The sequence below is a fragment of a genome, unplaced genomic scaffold (genome assembly GCF_019419815.1).
Source record: "Pyrus x bretschneideri cultivar Hongxiangsu unplaced genomic scaffold, Pyrus_bretschneideri_v1 Contig229, whole genome shotgun sequence".
Lineage (NCBI taxonomy): Eukaryota > Viridiplantae > Streptophyta > Magnoliopsida > Rosales > Rosaceae > Pyrus > Pyrus x bretschneideri.
Window position 1 is genome coordinate 55,589 of NW_025999534.1, and position 19,072 is coordinate 74,660.

Below are 19,072 nucleotides of genomic sequence, written 5' to 3' on the forward strand. Positions count from 1 at the left end.
ATGGTCGTTCGATCGTTAGATGCTAAACGAGATCCCTTCCGTCCGAATAAGGATGATGAAGAGATTTTGGAGCCTGAAGTTCCTTATCTAAGTGTGATAGATGCTTTATTATACTTAGCTCAATGCACTAGACCCGACATCTCATTCGTTGTTAATCTTTTAGCAAGATACAATAATGCACCAACACGCAAACACTGGACTGGTGTTAAAGATATTTTTCGCTACCTTAAGGGTACTATGGATTTAGGCTTCTTCTATCTCTACAGATCCTCGAGTGATGCCGCCCCTCTTTATCTCAAGTTGATTCTCACCTTGTTGGTTATGCCAACGCAAGATACTTATCTGATTCACACAAGGCGCGTTCTCAAACGGGCTATGTCTTTACCATTGGAGGCACCGGAATCTCTTGGAGGTCAACTAAACAGCCCTTAGTTGCCACTTCGTCTAACCATGCTGAAATTCTCACCTTACATGAAGCAAATCGGGAATGCTTTTGGTTGAGAGCAGTTGTGGGCCATATTCGAAGCTCATGTTATCTTTACTAAGGATGGGTAAACGGGCCCTAGGCCGGCAGGTAGAGGCAGGTACTAGCGATTATGGGCGGGTCCATATTATTTATATACAAAACGGGGCGGGGCGGGGATAGTCCAAATAAACAGCGGGGCCGGGCAGATCCAATATTTAGAAAACACAGGCCCTGGGCCTGAACCGTATCCAATAAACAGCCCCAGCCCAGTGTTGTGCCACTTAAATCTCACACACACTATCAAATCTCATACTCATATCTGACCCTGTCACTTTCTTGAAGACTCTCCCAGACTTTCCTTAGTCATTCATCTCGATTTATCTCTCTTATAGTACTCACAGAGTCCATACTGACTCTTATCCCTTTCGATTCTCAATCTCTCTCTGTCGAACTCGAAGGGACGGACGACGAAGTCAGTTTTTCTTTGTCGAACTCGAGAGGACAAACAATGGAGTCAAACAACTCAAAACGACAAATCAGTTATCTCCTCTGTGTGACTCAGATTTGCATGGAAGCTGAGCTCTGCTGACGGTCTCACGGCAAAGATGATTAAGAAGGACAAGGACAACACCGCCTCCCTCGAGTCTCGGCGGCCTCACGGAGAAAGAGATCAGCGATATCTCTCTGGTTTGTTTCTTGATTTCAAGTTGTTTGTGGAGTATTCTAAGTAATTAAAAAAGAAGATCCAGATAAGGAATTTGTTATTTTTTTTCTAATGCATGCAATCACTGAGATTCTGATCAATTGGGTTTTGTCCCTACTCGAGTTTTTACCATAGCCATAAGGTTTTTTGTGAGACTTACTTTTTTATCCAAGTTCCTATCTTATTTGAGAATAATGTGTTCCCATAATCAGTGCAGATGAGTTGACTTCCTTAACCTCTACATGATGCCGAATCTACTTGAGTATCTACACACTCAAGGGGGAGTGTTATAAACTTCTTATTTAAGTATGATTGTGTAAATCCTAGATTTGATTTGATTCTAGTTATTCTTCGCTATTAGACTTGTATTCCTTGGAGGAGAATGATTTCTTCTCTCTCTTAATACTATAAATAAAGGCATTGCGTAAGGGGAATAACACATTCCTCTACACAACCCTATAAACGTATCTCTCTTTCTATATTATCTCTGTGCCGCTAGCCCCCCTTCCCTGTCAGTTAAATATAGGTCACAACACTCTAAGCGGTATAGCGTAACACAAAATAAGAATCCATTGCTCATTGCAATATCGATACATGTACTCTACAAACACACATAATTTTTTCAAGGGAGTTTTAATGAAACACTCCTGGTACTATTCACTTTTAAAGAAAAACCACATTTTTACCTTTTCCTGATACTATTAACTACACCTTTATTTGTCATTTTTCATTAAAACTAAAGTTTTTTTTTTTAACTTTTCGTTAGTTTTTCTTTTTTTCAATACTCAATTACTGAAATAAGCAAGTATTTTGTAGATGGTTAATTTAGTGCCATATGTCACAAACTTGGCTAATAAATGTCATATTTTGACCTATATTACCTAATAAATATAGGTATTTTGACCAATTTGATTCGAGAGAGGATCCTGGAGATCCTCCAATCATATCCGTTTATTGTACATCGTGAGACCAGTTTTTGTCAGGTACTGTTTATATTCAATTTTAAATTAAAAAAAATTACAATGATTTATGACTGCACGATGTACGATGAATTGATATGATTGGAGGATCCCCAAAATCCTCACAAACAGGATCCGGCGAGAATCCTCTTGGATTTAAATCAGGTATTTGGTTAAGTTCAAATTTGATAATAATAAACTCCACTGATTTATTTCGATTTGGAATACTTAAGATTCATTTTACATATATTAAAATAAACGATTAAATTAGTACCCGTTTATAACTACGAGTAATACCTATAACCACTCATTTAAATTTCATCGGTAAATGGTTATGCTCATAACCGCTTATTTGTTTAAACTGTTAATCATAACCATAATCGTGAATTTTAAATGGGTGGGTAACCACTGTTACCCATACCCGTTGGTATTCTGTCCATCCCTAATCACATATATCACTTAGTACTATAGTCTAGTGGTATTCCTTAGGGGTGGGTTCGGTTCCTTTTGGTTCGGTTTTTGGTCGAAACCGAAAGCCAAACTGAAATTACTGTTCGGTTTGGTTTGGTTCGATTTTTCTTCTATTTTGGGTTTTTTCGGTTCGGTTTTAGTCCAGTTCGATTTTTTCCATGATTTTTTTTTTTTTTTTTTTAAATCTGGAGGTAGCCAAAGAAGAACCCAGAAGAACAAAGGAGGAATTGTTGCCATCTTGGTCTATCACATAGCAAAATCCCAATAAGGAACCGAGCTTGCTCTTCATTCTTCATAGATTTCAATTGGTTTTCTTTTCTCACAGACAAATCATCAAACAATAATTATAAAGAAAATCTGAAGGAAATCTGCTACCAACAAATCATCAAACAATAATTATAAAGAAATATGTTCTTGCTTTGTTCCCAAGATCCCTCTTTTGCATCGGGAATAAAGATGGTGGATTGGGGGCAGCTTCCTCTCCTTGCTGCCAGATTGAAAGATTATAATATGCAAAACCCTAACAAAATAATTAAAAGAAAAACCCATTTTAATTCAACAAAATCACAATATAAATCATATTCGTTTTGATTTGAAAATTACCTGTGAAAAATCAGAAAATCAGGATTAGAATCTTCCAATTTAGATGGGTTCTGATTCGAAGGGGGCGAGGGAAAATCATGGTTTGGAAGAAGGAATCTGCGAGGAGGACAAGAGAAGATTGGAGATAAAGTGATTTGGAGAAAGAGAGGAAGGAGAAAGAGACTAAGGAACAGAGGAAGCATAGACGAAGAAAGTAGCGGAGGGGAGAGAAAGAGTGTAGAAGAAAAGTGAAAACTGAAATGGAAGTCGGCTAGGGTTTGTAAACTTCAGAAATTTTATAAATGCATAAAGATTAGAGTGCCTATAAATAACTTAGTTGTACAATTATAGCAACACAAAGCCAACAACAAGTTGGTTTGAAGCAACTATCCGAACCTAGAGGGAAGGGTTCGAATCCTCAAGCCACTAGGTTTTGAGGTAAATGTATATGATTTTCATATATCGGTTCAGTTCGATTTGGTTTTTTCCGGTCTCGGTCCGGTTTTTTTCGGTTTTCGATTTTTCCAACCCACCCCTAGTATTCCTCTTGTAAGTAAGAGGTATTAGGTTCAATTCTCGTCAAAAGCGAATTTGAACCATATTATTGTTAGTCCATTGTGAGGTTAAGGCAACTCTATCTCCTTTAGTATAGATAATATCGTTTATTCGAAAAAAAAAAATTGAAAAGAAATTGAAAATTTAAAAAACTATTCTTTTTAACAAACAATAAAATATCTATATTAAGCTAAGGAGAAGGAATTTCGAACACGAAACCTCAAGTACAAGAATAAATTCTTTTAATCAACTAAACTACAAGCTTAGTATTCAAAACTGTATTTATAAAATATACGATTTGCCCGTGCCGCAGCAAATACGATTTGCCCTTGGATATGCTATAGTAGGACGAAAAATATATAATCAAATTCGGCGCTTTTGACCACCTTTTCTCGATCGATATTCCTTTCTTCCTTTCTTCCTTTCCTAAGTGTTAAAACCCAATAGATGGAAGTAGCAGTCTTCGTAGACACCAACTTGGGCACTCGCATAGCCATGGATGTCTCACCAGATATCACAGCAACAGACTTCAAAAGTAAGCCAAAAAAAAGTTAAATTCGTTCCAGTTTTTGAATAATTGCTTTCTTTAGATATATGCATCTGTAGGTTCTCTTCTTTGGAATATCTTTCTCTCTTTCCAAAACTTGGATCACCTTTGGAATCTCAATGTTTCAATCTTCAATCTTCTGAGTGTCTCATAAAACCGTAAACCCTAACCCCCAAAATTAGATATAATTTTCATAACTTCAGTTCAATCAACACAATGGCCGAAAGCTAATGAATATTCCATCAAAATGCGAGGAATTAATAGCGTCTGTTGTAGGATTTAGCTTCGTGGTTACGAAGGATTCTCAGGCTTCTTCTTTTGGGTATAACTTGTTTCCCAATCTTGTACAAAGCAGCGAACTGTTTCCTTTTCGTTTGTTTTCCTTTTTTCTTTTCTTTTATGTCCAGTTAGTTAATGGCGTGATGAAGTTATTGAACTTAAGTGCAGCTTCTAACATCCTCTAATTTTCTGCCTTTGTCCATTTACGCAATGGTAATCATTGCCAATTCTGTTTTGTAGGGGAACTTGAGACACAGCACTTCAGTTGTTTCTGGAAATTAGGAGAGATCCGAGTTTCTGGATTGATGGTGCATTTCATGTCGTGATTTGTACTTGTTTCCTCTTCCCCTGAACTAATCATTGGTTAATTTGTGGTTCTCACTGTGCACTGCATTTGTTTATTAGGTCAATCGAAAATCATGCCTGTATCGCCTGCCTGATTCAATGAGCATGAAGAGTGCTTTCCAGGGAGTGAATGGAACATGGTTTCTTCATGTAGAAGCAAGACTTCTGTTAAGTGATTGCAATAGGCCATGTTTACACAAGTACGCGGCCTCAAAAGTTGGCGATCATTTGAATTCAGAGAGTTTTGTTACAAGCACGGCTGCTATTAGTAATACAGAAGGCAATTATAAGAGGTCGAGCAAAAAAATATTTCAACGTCACAAGCCTCTACTAGGAAAGCTCAGAAGACCTTTTTACTTTTCAAAGAAAAAGAAGAAAAGAAAGAAGACGCTTCCAGACTCTGCATATGTGAATGAAGCCGGATCCACCTCGTAATCATATCCATCTCCTCTTCTCTTCCGCTCAAGGCTCATCAGCCCCAATCCCGCAGGTGGATGCAGCTCTTGAAAAAATCTCTGCAAAAACTGATAACCCTGTTCTTTGCTCCCGCACCATCCTTCCCTTTGAATACAGTGCTGCCGACCCTACCAGCACGCTTCAGATAAAGATTAAAGCATGCTTGAACCGCATGCAAGAGGCCCTCGCCCAGTTCAAGAAGCTGGATGGCCTTGCGTCAGATATGTCGACTGTCCAAGTATGCCAAGAAGAATATGAATCTGCAGTAGATGACCTCAATGGTGCTACTGATGCCATTGTCCCATTGTCACACACGATGTCGGCACAATACAAACAAGGCTTAGCGGAGTAAATACCTATTTGGGCACATGTGATGATGCCGTCGCTGAGTCCTGGGGGTTCAAGTTGGCCTTCAACTTCAAGGATGAGGATGTTGTTGCATTGCGTAAGTTGGCTAGCAATTGCATGGCCATCTCAATATTGCTCCATTAAAAAACCTTAATTGGGGAGGGGGATGGAATATATGGGATGTCCTATTTTGAAAATTGTTAAATAGTTCAAACATATCATCATAAATTCAAAGGATTTTTGCTCCCAATATTAGTTAACAATAACACTATTTCGTTACAAAATTGATAAAGAGTGACTTCACTATTGTATATGAAACCGACCTGTACTAAATGAATGCGTCTAAGAACATACCCTTTAGTAGTTATTCATCCATTTTCCTATAACAATCTCTCCTCTCAATATGAAGTGACACTCAAGGAGGAAAAAGAAGAGAAAAGAAGAATCAAAGTGAAACACGATTGTAGCCATAAAAATATGGGCAATTAGCAGAAATGGTCAATTTTTGACATTTGATTGCCAAAATGATTAGTGTTTATTATGTCTTCAATATATCATTGTTATGCTATTGTTTTATGTCATCTCACTACAAAATGATCATTTCTACAACCAAAAGTCAAAAACTGATCATTCATGCTAATTGCCCTAAAACTAAAAGGGAATCCATTTTTTTTTTTTTACTTTGGGCAATTTAGTCCATGGGAGGTGCGAGTAATAAATGGAACTCGGTGGAGGTGCAATTCAACAAACGTTAGTTTGTGTGCTGAGGGCGGGGCGGGGCGGGGCGCGTGCCTAATGAAACGTACAAGCGTCAAATCCAAGGAGAAGCCAAAATTATGTGCACTAAGTACTAACAAGAACACAAGAAAAGATGAAAGAAACAATGGAACTTGATGTCATGCGTACTCAATCACATAAAACGCATCCCTGCAACTGTAAAGTAGGCTAATTTCTCATCAGCAGTGCTTTTTTTTTTTTTTTTTTTTTAAGAACAATCCTCTCACTTTACCCCTCAAAAAAACAACTTCATCTACAATGTCCACGAGGACGGCATGAGGCTACAAAAGTCAACTTACAAAGCAGGTACAAGACCACTATCAAACACAACATATCACCGATATCATCATCAATATAACTAATTAGATATACATTGGTTAATACAACTTATTAATCATATGGATTACCGAACCTGTACAAACCACGGATGCCTTCCTCATGAGCTATTCTCCTCAAAGCAGAAAGCGTACTCCTATATGGAACCACACCAGGTCTCATTTCCTGAGTCTGCATAAAAGAACAAGAAAAATGGGAATACTTAGAAAAACAACAATGGCAGCTAAATCAGTAATTAATTTAATCCTGAAGCTGCTAGTATTGGTAACTCTAGAAATAAACAATATGCTCCTCAGTAAACACAACTACAATGAAATGAGACACACCTGAAGTCTAGTCTTGACAACCCAAAGCGGATTTGTAGCAATAGTTGTTGCAGCTCCTGCACCGGAAGCCGCTAGCATGTTAGCCCCAATTGAAAGATGGTGATTCTCGTCTATGTATGCAACAATGCCAAACACACACACCCACACACACTCAAAAACAAGATATAGAAGGATGGTGAATTTACCTAAAAAGAGAAATATGGTTAAAATCTAAGCAATCCATCTAAAAAGTATATGGTCATGAACTAACGATCAGGGCAAAGGAAGTTCTTGAGCTGGTCATAAATTTTGAAATAAACATGCAAAAGGTTACAATAATTCATAATTCACAAATTTATTTATTTTCAAGTTCGTAGGTAATAAGGCAGGGGAAGTTCATTAGAAACAAAGACAATACTTGTGGTGAGAAAAATATATCATACGTAACAAAACCTCAATTAACAGAAAGTTGAGTTATGGATTTAACCAAATCATTTTAATTAGTCCAAGTTGATTTCCCTAAGACTATTAGTTTTTTCTGTTAATAAATTTCCATATACTTTACTAGTTTAGATAACTGAATTTCAGGTACTCAAGGATAAAGTATGATTTCACATTTACTTTCCAAATATTTTAAATTTTAAGCATTCTTTTCAATCCATAACAAGTATTAAACTCTATCTTCTTAAATTTTTCAACATTAGGTGCAAGCATTTTAAACTAAGAAGCACATCCAATTCCTTTAGAAGTTTAGATCCATATATCCAACATTCCAATATTTTTCTCAGACATTTGTACAGGATTAGGAAGGTACACCTTTTGGTGGTGTTGATACTTGGTTGTAAGTGACTGCACGCAATTTATAAAATGAGACATGAAAACAGAAAAATCCAAACCTCCTTTCTACTTATGAATTATTGCATTGCTATTACAAGCTATACTCTTCAATTCCTCTCTTCTAGCCCTGCAATTAGAAACCCTAGCACCTTTTGTTTTATCAAACCAGGAGAAGAGGGATAAAATTAAATTACAGAATTATAACTTGACTTTATTTGTTTTTGGAATAGCCATCAGACCCCATCCTCTGAAAAAACACATCGCGACACGACCCTTCCTGTATCAGAACCGTATAACGACCTTGCCTCTGCGTATTGGTGTCGTATCCAAAAGTCAAAAGGCTAAAATTCAATGGATACTCTAAATGCTTACATATCCGGCCATATCGTGTGTGTATCCCTATTGGATGCCAAAATCTGGCGTGTACACGAAACATAGGTAGGAGGGAAAAGCCTATTGTAGTAAGTCGCCAAGTAATGCCCAAGTTTATGTAAGCTTATCAATACCAACAAGAAATTTGTTTCCTACACGTCAATTTTTAATGATCCTCCACAATTTGCTAACCAGCAATAGCAAGAAGCAAGAAGTAGGAAGTATCAAGACTTACTGCCCAGTTAGGAAGTAACGCTAGCACAGTGGGAGAGAGCCCATGGTACATGCCACGCAACCCTTCCTTGTGAAATATTTGTTCCAAACCACCAACTATGAGACTACCTAATGACATGAAAACGTAAATTACTCACCATATAAACATCAAAAACTTCCATGACCATGAGACTCATAAAAAAAAAAAAGTAAACTGTTAGAATGTTTGAAATAAAAGATAAATGTAAAGGAGAAGCCAAAAAAGCCATCGGGTACTTGAGTAACGCTAAGGTGAGCTACAAGACAAAATAAAGTGAAACACATCGGTGTCTTGGAGTGGAAAGTCAAAATGCATACCTTTAACATTCGCAGCATTGCCGAGTGTTGGAAGCCCGTGAACTTGAAGCCTGGTTTTGATAACATCTAAGGGACACACAAAGGTTGCAGCAATAATCCCTGCCCAAGCCCAATTCAAACATCAATAGCTAAGAATAGAAGAATTCGAAGACTCACATCCAAACCACAACCAACAGGCATTAAATTAATGAAACATATATGGATACGTGTGTGTAGGGAATCAATACATCATTCACTGTGATCCTAAAACTGACTGCTAGTGCTCTAATTGAGTAAAAATGGACTTCCAATTCGCAATCAGAACCCTAAATAGAATCAAATTAAAATTACCTAGGCTGCCAGGCATTTAAGATCCAATTGCAGCCAAACCAAACCAAACGATAAATAAATAATGACATACCGGCGGCGGCACCAGCTCCTGCATTACAAACAAGACATTTAGGACTACGGGCGTGAGTATCGGCCGGCAGCCATGGCTGAATTCCGTAAAATAACCGGAATTCTCAGCGGAAGTCAGGATTGAAGAGGAGTCCTCCCTGGAGAGGAAGATCAGCACAGAGAACAATAGTGGCATGGTCAGAGGTGAATCGAGCTCTGTGAGCGGGCGAGCCAGCCAGCCAGCCAGCCAACCAGCGACGAGTTATGAGAGGCTTCGGCTTGGCTTCGTTTTCTCCATCACCATTCACCAAAGCCTATCAGGAGGACTCGGCCGGACGAGTGGCCACAAATGAGAGTCCCAGTTGTCTAATATCCTAAAGGTTAAATCTCTATTTACTATTCCATGGTTTTCAATATTTACTACATCCGTTATACTTAAAGTGTAAATTTTGGTACAGTCTCGTACATCGTTAGTCAAACTATTAACCATGCCATTAACTGATGATGTGGCGCTATGTGAACAATAATTGGATGTCAAGTGTCATTAAAGGGTCGATATGGAATTTAAAAATTTTAAAAGAAAAATTCACCCAAATTTAAAATATTAAAATAATTAATTAAAAATAAATAAAAATAAAAACACCCAACCCCTTCGTCTTCCCCGCACCCTCCATGGCTCCACCCCGTTCGTCTTCCCCTTGTCACTTACTCGATTAGCCTTCCATCCGTCACTGTGAAGCTTCCTTAGCAGCTTACAGCGTTCGGCGACGGAGACCAATCCTACATTGGTCCACTCGGGGCTTTTGACCAGGTGCAGAATCTCCAGATCCAAGCAGTTGGAGCTGGCTGCCAGTCCCACATTGCTAACCTGAAGCTTTTCCAAGTGGATCTCAACCATGGAGGTCACTTGCTCGTTGATTTCGACAACCCAGTCATCGGAGACCTTCTCGAGCAGGCGGAGGAAGGAGATCTCGTGGGGGCGGAGGTGGTTCTGAGGAAGAAAACGAGGAAAGCTAATGCGACGAAATGGGTGGAGATGGAAGATGCAGCCATGGATGAAGTGGGTTGGACCTGAATCTGGGTGGGGATTGAGCAATGGGGTTTCTAGGGCTTGGGGAAGATGCCCATTTGCAATTAAGGGTGAATTTCTTTGGTTTTTTTAGGGTTTGGAAGTAGAAGAAAGCAGAGGATGAGGATAAAGAATATGGAGGGTCCGTAGCAACGATGAGTACTGAGAGATGGACAACGCCGAGGGGTTGCTGATGAATCTCAAGTCGTTGCTTGAAGATGGGTTCTGGAGGTTCGTATGGCGAAAAAGAAGGAATTAGAGGCTCTGAGGTTGCAGATGTTTTTGGCTTTGGGTGATTGTGTCGATCCGGCAAAGTTCGTACTGGAGGCGATATCGAAGGTGTTTTTGGTGGACAATAGAGTGGAGAGGAGCGATGGGGGGTGTGCATAGGAGAGGGGTTGCAAAGGAAATAATGGGAGGGAGGGGGTTGTGGGGAGGTAGAATACGGTGCATGTGTTTTTTTTTTTTTTAATTTTTAAATTCCACGTGGACCCTTTAATGACACGTGGCGTCCAGTCATTGTCCACATAGACGCCACGTCATCAGTTAATGGCAGAGTTAACAGTTTGACTAACGAATGTATGAAACTGTCCCAAAATTTACACTTTAGATATGACTCTGGGTCGAAAAAAACTTGATGTACTAAATGTTGAAAACCACGAAACATGAGGATAGTAAACAGAGATTTACCCTATCTTATATACTACTACTGAGAGCATTTCGACGTTGTCGTAAAATATTTTGGGAATATATCGACAAAAATAAAAAAATTAAAAACTTTGACACCACTATTTCTCTTCATTTGTAAGTAATGGCTCCATTATTGCATTTTGTAATGCATATATCATGATCAATTATTTCTATAAGATTTCAACTATTTGCAACAACTGGATTAGATTTTTTTATCTCAATCTCATTCATTAGATTGTTATTTGTCTTTTTATCCTCTTGCTATCAAAATGGGGTTTCTATCTCTTTCACATTCATTCTATTTTCTGCCCACATCCTTCAAACCCTAAACTACCATTCCCAATTTTAGCCCCGCGCTAGGGTCTCGATGTCACCAAGTATACATTCTAAATTATCACATAAAATTATAAAAACCTAAAATTTAGGATTCTACAAAGGACAAATGAACACCCCGTGACAGAACCACAATAGCTAGATTCGGCATGATGCTCATATTGCATAAGAGAGTTTGCAAATTCGGCTTCTTCGTTGTGTCTCATGTGTTTTGTATGTATTTTGGTATATGTTTTGTGTGTCTCATGTGTTTGGTGTGTTATACATCTCTATCATGTGTTTTGTATGTGCTTCATATGTGTTTTGTGTGTTTCATGTGCTTTGTGTTTATACATCTCTATCAAGTGTTTCATATTATTCCATAGTGTTTCATGAGTTTCATGTGTCAATTTAGTGATTTTTCAATATTTATCAGAACTTAAATATTTTTAGGTTAAAATGTTCATAAAATTAATTTAGGATAGTCTACACAATTTTTTTTGAAAGTTAATCTAAAAAAAAAATTAACCTAAATTCATTCTTCAATGATCTGAGGCTAAAATTTTAGGCTAGAAGGTTGGAGTATAAAACTGTTTCTAGGTTAAAACCTAAATTTTCTGAGCTAAAAATTTTAAGTTTTACTCCAATAGTTGGAGATAGTTTTAGGAAGACAAAGATTCCTTTTAAGTCTCTAAGGCCCTGTTTGGCAGATCGGATAAAGGATCGGATATGATTAGTTATACGGACTCGGGTGTTTGGCATTCACCCGTACTAAATAAGCGCTGGATTAATTTAATCGGTCGGATAGGATAACACGGTATACACCCGCTTAATAAAACCAACCAAAACGCCTGGATTATTTAGTCGGTTTCACTCTCCTCTCTCGCGAACTCGGCCCTCTCTCTCTCGCTTCTCTTGGCATCGTTGTCCTCCCCGTCACCTTCTCTCATCATCGTCGTCCTCCCCGTCGCCTTCTGTCGGCATCGTCGTCCTTCCCGTCGCCTTCTCTCGCCATCGTTCTCCTCCCTGTCGCCTTCTGTTGCGCCGCTTTCTCTCGCCATCTCTGCTCTCCTAGTGCTTGTCGCCTTCCTCGTCGTCCTCTCCTTGTGGCCTTCCTCATCACCTACTCGGCGTCCTCCCCTGCAACTGGGTCTTGCAAAGAAACATGGTGCGGCAAAGAGATGATTTCAATTTGGGATTTTTCTGCAACTGGCTATTTGAATTTATTTGGGATTTTTCTGCAGTCGAGGAAGAAGAATATGGGAGAGAAAGGGAGGGAGTTTGGGGGGTGTGGCGGAGAGAGCTGGGGAACAATTATTTGGGCTTCTTCTGCAGTCGGGGAAGAATAAGGGAGAGAGAGGGAGGGTGTTTGGGGGGTGCGGAGAGATCTGGGAACAAAAAAATGATTTCACTTTTTTTAAATTTTTTTTTTTTTTAAGTTTGATTCCTCCTACCTAGTATAATACCAAACACAATATAAATAATACGGTCACTAGTCCGATACTGCACCAAACACCCGACTAATTTAGTCAGTACTATCCGGTGGTTATTTATCCTATCCGACAGAAATAGTCAGTACAGTCCGAGCTGCCAAACGAGACCTAAGGCTCACTTTACACTGGAGACCCAACTTTTCCTATATATGGGTTTATATGGTGGTTTGTTCTCAAGAAGAAAAAGGCGGCGAAAAAACACAAAACCGTTCGTGGACGAGGTTCACAGGTTCAAAAAGTCCCAGCATGACTCGTTCTTGCCCGTCATCGAAGCGGCAGTATAGTCTTCATGGGGTCACCACCGAGAACCCTTCCTTCCATTTGATCAGGCCGCTCTTGTCTCTGTCTCGCGGCCGAGTTCTTGTTCTCCGCCCTCAGAGACCCCACTCCTTCTCAAGTGGGCCGCCAGCGCCTCCGATAATAAGGGATTGACTCCCAAAGTGTGGATGCCTGGAAGTTTCTGCAACAACAACAGCTGCCCGAGTGGCCTCTATCTCTAGTTCCTCGACCTCTAACTCTACCTCTCCTCTACGAATGATGATGATGATCATAATAATTTAGTGGCTACTGATGTTGTTACCTTAGAGGATGCCAAAGAGGCTTTGCAATGCAGGCATGTTGCCTCTGACAAAGCGAGGGAAGAGCACTATAATCTCATCAGTGCCCTTCACTAGTCCATGAGACTAAGTTATGCTAATGCGGCCATTTATTGGTTGGCAAAGATGCTAGGAGGCCAAGAGCCTCTCTATATTGCCCGCCAGACTCATAAGGTTCGCCATCGAAGATGTTGGGTTGGCCGAACCATCAGCACTGAACCAGGCCGTTGCTTGTCATCAGGCTCGCCATTTTCTGGGAATTCCAGAGTGCAATGTCATTCTTGTAGTGTGTGGCTTACTTGGCATTGGCTCCTAAACCTTTCGCTGTTTATAAAGCAATAGGGAGTACACAAGTGGTGAGGGACTCTGTCGGCCAGAATGAGGGAGTGCCTCTTCATCTGAGGAATGCGCCTACCAAGCTAATGAAGGAACTTGGGTATGCACGACAATCCCTCTGCCAGTGTCACGCAGGCATATCTACCACCCTCACTTGAAGGCTACAATTTCCTCGATTGGCCAATCAGTAGTAATAGCACCTAAACCTAATCCGTTGGATGAGAGGCCTTTGGTTCAGGCGTCCAGGAGTTTCAAAGATGGTAATATGATCTAGACTAGGCTGCTGGTTAGTGGTTAGCACTCATCACTGATCTGTTTTTACGGACGATGACATCCTTATGTGTAACCTGGCATTGCATGTGATATTTGTTCATGCATATATATCTTTACAGCCACTACCACCTGACAAGTGACAATAGTTTTGAAGTTGCTTGTTACCATGAGAAACAATACAATTGGGACTTTTAAGTTATGCATTGAATTCGATAGGCTTTGGGTCACTTCTCCAACTGGATTCAAGTTCTAGAAGCCTGCAAGTTTCATTTCTTGTTTCCTCTTGAATTTAGAAAACCCACGGTTTTCCCTATGGAAACAGTACGCGCTAGCTGGAAATTTCGGAAAATAAGTAGGGAATATTACATAGAGAACAAGATGATGCTAATGATGAAATATTTGATCTTTAAAGATATCGACAGGGAAGTATTCACTATACTACCATCTCAAATGTATAACAACCAAGCGAACAAGTTGATGATGATGATGATGATATATTTCATCTTTAAAGCATGGAAGTATTCATTATACAGTCTATACTACAATCTCGAATGTATTACAAGCAGCACAGAAAACGTACAGTGCAGTTATATTAAATCTAGTCTCAATGCGAAACTTGGGTTTCAATTTGCAGCCACGATCCAGATGCTCTGTGTGAACTTCTGCTAGCCTGCCCCGCAATATTTCCAAATTAACCTGGAATTTTTAACTCGTAATATAAATGAAATCTATTTTCAGTCACAATAGGAATATTACTAAATAACCATATGACGGTCAAGATGATTAATCAAATTGACAAACTACATATACTAATGTCATTTGGAATTTCATTTTCAAGGATCCCTTTTTCACAATATATCTAACAAGAAAAAAAAAAAAAAAAAAAAAAAAAAAGATAAAAATTACAGAAGTAGCGCATTCATGCATAACTTAATAAATGATGTCTTTTAGAATCTTTTGATAGCTAGTATCTTATATTAATGGAGAGCTCGGTGACCAGCACTGAGACAAGTTTAAAACTCCTTTTGCATTTTTTACTCGGTGAGAAAAAGAACAACAAAATGCATTTCAATCGCACTGTCACCCATATCCACTATCTATCCAACACGATTTATTTCTTGCCCCTTCCAAGACCACAAAATAGACTATTTGGGAATTTGGGAGTTGAGATTTTTATTTCTTTACGTCGAAAAATTATGGAGAACTTGGTCAAATTTTGGATTATGATATCTGCATTATAACGCATAAGCATAGATAGAAACATAAGGAGTTAACAATACCTCATTGCCTTTGTTGAGCTGAACTTTGCATAGAGTGCAGTATATTCGATTGTAAATCTCTTGTAGTACTCCATGCTTACAGACAGGGCACCAAACTTCCTCCTTGTGCATCTAGCATTACGGCCAAAACAATATAATCAGTACCAAAGAAGAACTGATAGTGAGGAATGATTTAGCCTTTTCTCACATGGATATAAAATATATGGCATTCTATTATTAATTTTACTACACTTTGATAGATAGGGAAGTAATTTGACTGGAAAAATAATTAGAAGTTGAAACCACAGCTGTAATAAGATGGTGGAAAAGTAAGTTATAATACTAACAAATACAGAGGAATGATTTAGCCATAGTATCAGACTTGCTGCAGCTGTAACAGAATGTTAGCTAGTATCTATGTTTTAAAAGGCTTGCCCTTCTGAGGCTGGGCGTGAGGGTTGCCGCCTCTGTTTTGAGGGAGTGGGTGGAAGGCGTCACCGGAGCCTCCTAGGCGGCGGAAGGCGTTGCTGGAGCCGCCTAGGCACGCCTCAGGGCTTTTTCTTTTTTTTTTTTTTTTTTTTTTTAACTCCCAAACCCAAATTTTGGGTAGGGTTTTAACTACCTCATACCTCTTCCTTGCACTATCGTCTCTCTGCCTTTTTTTTTTTCTTCTGATTTTCACTTTTTTATATAATGGATGTGTGTGCTGTATGCGTGCATTGTTATATGTGTGCTCATTGTGTTTTTCATCCTCTATTATATATATATATATATATATAATATAATTTATGTATACATATATATGTGTGTGTACATATATTTATAATATATGTGTGTGCGCTCAAGATGATTATTGATTAATAATCTTTTTTTTTTAATATAATATATGTGTACGCTCAATGTATATATTAAAAAATTTAGGTCCCGTGAGGCTTCACCTCACACCTAGGCCGGGCTATCCCTCGAACGCCTCGCCCACGGCTCACGCTTTTAATACATTAGCTAGCATGCAGGTTTTGTTCACACAGCAAGAAAATAAGCAACAGGAACAGAGAAAACAACAAAGATCTCATCTCAATTAATCATGTCATAAGGCTTTAATTGGGTCCTACTCGATGGTCAGATCATTCATTTCAACCTTCATTTCCTGACATAGTTGGTCAACCAAGCCTTCATTTATGGCACAACTCTATGTCAGTCAACCAAGCATTCATTTATGGCACAACTTCTCTCTTTCCTTTTCTTTTTTCTTTTCCTGAAAAAAAAATCTGAGAATGTTCCTTAATAAAAAATCATCTTAGGATCCATAAGCGCAAGACAGCCTGATTAAGAGCCCCAGGTTCTCTAACTCCTGATTTGAACGACCCACATCCACTGGTCATATATATTCTCGCTTGGGGCTTAACCTAGCCTTCATGAGCTGAAAGGCCTCATTATAAGAGATACTAAGCCCACATATATAGAACTTCCCCTCAACTTAAGTAGGCCATGTGAGACTCAACACATGGACTTTGTACTCTTCTCACGGTATCTCCTCAACCATCTTGGTTATATCTGCCTCATGTAATCTTCCGTTTTTCAGTCAAGAGATCTTGGCTTCACAATTTACCCTTTGGATCACACCTCTTTGTGCAGGGCAAGCAGGGATGGAGCCATAAATTTCCTTAAGTGGGGGCAACTTATGTTAGAATGACCATATTCTTCAATCAAATGTCACATGATCTAGAAGCTGAAGCTCAGATCAAGTTTTAACTCTGGTGTAGTCAAGAAATCTAGTATAGCTTGTTGTTAAGACACATCACACGACTAGATGTGCTCTCAAGAAATATGATACTTCTAATATCACTCCAATAAAAGTTAGAAAATAATATTGTCTTATATAAGTAGCCCTTTATAGGCAGGGTCAATGTTCATTACAACAGATAATTGGGTTTAAAATGAAACAATGACAACATTAAACGTATTTTGGAGTTAATCATCAGCTAAAGTGATACTCTCTCAGATGCCAACTATAAAGTTTCTTGAGTACAGGTTTTCATTAAAATATCAAATGTCATTATAAAGATTTAATCGATAATATCACTAATCATAAATTCAATGGTTAACAATTATTATGCATATAATCAAATGTGCAAACTGGATACAAATTCGTATAAATTGTTGCATGGAATACTCATAACTTATGCTGTTATACCTGCTTGTCGTTCAGTTGCATATGCTCATAAACTGCCTGGGACAAATACTCATCCTCTTCATCTTCCCATGTTTCAACACAGATTTCTGTTTCTGCAAAGGGCTAGAGAAAATTATAACCTTTGATAGTCAAAAGACTTTCTGCTACAACAATTGAAGTTATTACAAACTTAATTTCATCGAGAAAAAAGCACCGACTTTTTCACCTTCTTTTCTAGTTGGATGAATAGTCAGGTCTTCATAAAAGATCCTTTGCATTTCTAACAATATCTCTTCACAATCACCTTGGTATACATTTGTAAGGCCATCGTATTCCCATAACATATCATTGGCCTCCGGGACAGATGTTGAACTTCTTACATTTTCATCCAATGACGATTCCTTAATTTTTTCCAATTCAGCAGAAACTATGTCCTGGAATGCAGATTTGATCAAATCCTGCAAACACAAGTTACAACCATCCAATTGGAAAGTGCAAACCAAATTTTCATAGAGAAAATAATAGGAAAGAAAGAAAGAAAAAATTAGGGACAGAGTGAAGACCGTGGAGTACATTTGGAATGTGATTGAGAATTTGTGGAGTGGGCAGCATTCTCATCTTCCAAAGCAACCGCATTCTGTCTTCTCGAACCCTTTTGTAACAGTTCTCTCTCAGCTACAAAACAAATTACAGATACCAATACACTTTGCTAAGCTTACATACAACACACACTAACAAATATTTTCAAATTATGCATAACAATTTGTACAATCAAAATCAATTGGATCATAAAATTGAATCCAAGCAAGGATTAAAATTACGAAATAATAAATGAATCATAAACTTGAATTGTTCGTGGTTTGTGTGATAGAGACCTTATGTTTCCAGCTGTTACGGTTATTGAAACGAGGATGGGGTTTGAGAGGATGCCGCCCTTCTGCTGCGGCTGCGGCTGCGGCTGCTCCCTCCATTTCCTTTTGTCTCACCGCTTTATCTCCTCTCCACGTTTCCTTCTGAGCGCTCTCTCGCGCTCCCTCCATTTCCTTTTGTCTCACCGCTTTATCTCCTCTCCACGTTTCCTTCTGAGCGCTCTCTCGCACTCTCACTCTCTCTCTCTCTCTCTCTCTCTCGCTCTCTCGCTTATGTTCTCTTCCCCTTTCCACTCCTCTTTCCGTACATTTTTTTAATCTTCTTTATCTCTTAATAAAAAAAATCAATACAATATAATTTAAGTGAAGATAGATTATGAGAGAAAAGAATTATCCTCCTTCTTTTTTTTCTTTTTTTTGGGTTAAATTCTCCTCCTTCTTTTTGGGTATATAACTAGAAGAAGGAATTTTGATAAAACCAAACTAGAATGAAGGAATTATTATAAGTATAAAGATTTAAAATATCTGACAATTTAATAAAGCAAAACAAGAAAATGAGTTTTTAATGATTCATGTATTTTAAGTTAGTTTTTCTTGAGGGTAAACTGCTGATTTAGTCCTTGAACTATCATCATAATGAAACTTAGGTTTTTGAATTATTTTTCTGTAAAATAAGTCCCTAAATTCATTAAAAATTTCTAATTTCATTCATACTA

At 38.5% G+C, this 19,072-nt stretch overlaps 2 protein-coding genes, 1 long non-coding RNA gene and 1 pseudogene across 3 annotated transcripts; 1 reads left to right on the top strand and 3 right to left on the bottom strand.

The window, feature by feature from the left end:
* Window positions 1–6,783: 6,783 nt before the first annotated feature.
* LOC125477919 (nicotinamide adenine dinucleotide transporter 1, chloroplastic-like) lies at window positions 6,784–10,184 on the bottom strand. Its single transcript, XM_048585420.1, has 8 exons — window positions 9,996–10,184; window positions 9,309–9,384; window positions 8,909–9,007; window positions 8,575–8,680; window positions 7,401–7,450; window positions 7,151–7,260; window positions 6,901–6,995; window positions 6,784–6,805 (listed from the first exon to the last, which is right to left on the bottom strand). The coding sequence occupies exons 1-8, from the start codon at window positions 10,182–10,184 to the stop codon at window positions 6,784–6,786; spliced, it is 747 nt and encodes a 248-aa protein (XP_048441377.1).
* A 2,815-nt stretch (window positions 10,185–12,999) lies between these two features.
* LOC103932009 lies at window positions 13,000–13,986 on the top strand (annotated as a pseudogene).
* A 553-nt stretch (window positions 13,987–14,539) lies between these two features.
* LOC125477918 lies at window positions 14,540–15,391 on the bottom strand. Its single transcript, XR_007258771.1, has 2 exons — window positions 15,336–15,391; window positions 14,540–14,751 (listed from the first exon to the last, which is right to left on the bottom strand). It is a non-coding gene; the product is annotated as an uncharacterized LOC125477918 (long non-coding RNA).
* A 2,111-nt stretch (window positions 15,392–17,502) lies between these two features.
* Window positions 17,503–18,527, bottom strand: LOC103942681. Its single transcript, XM_048585421.1, has 3 exons — window positions 18,363–18,527; window positions 17,714–17,945; window positions 17,503–17,600 (listed from the first exon to the last, which is right to left on the bottom strand). The coding sequence occupies exons 1-3, from the start codon at window positions 18,525–18,527 to the stop codon at window positions 17,503–17,505; spliced, it is 495 nt and encodes a 164-aa protein (XP_048441378.1).
* Window positions 18,528–19,072: the final 545 nt, after the last annotated feature.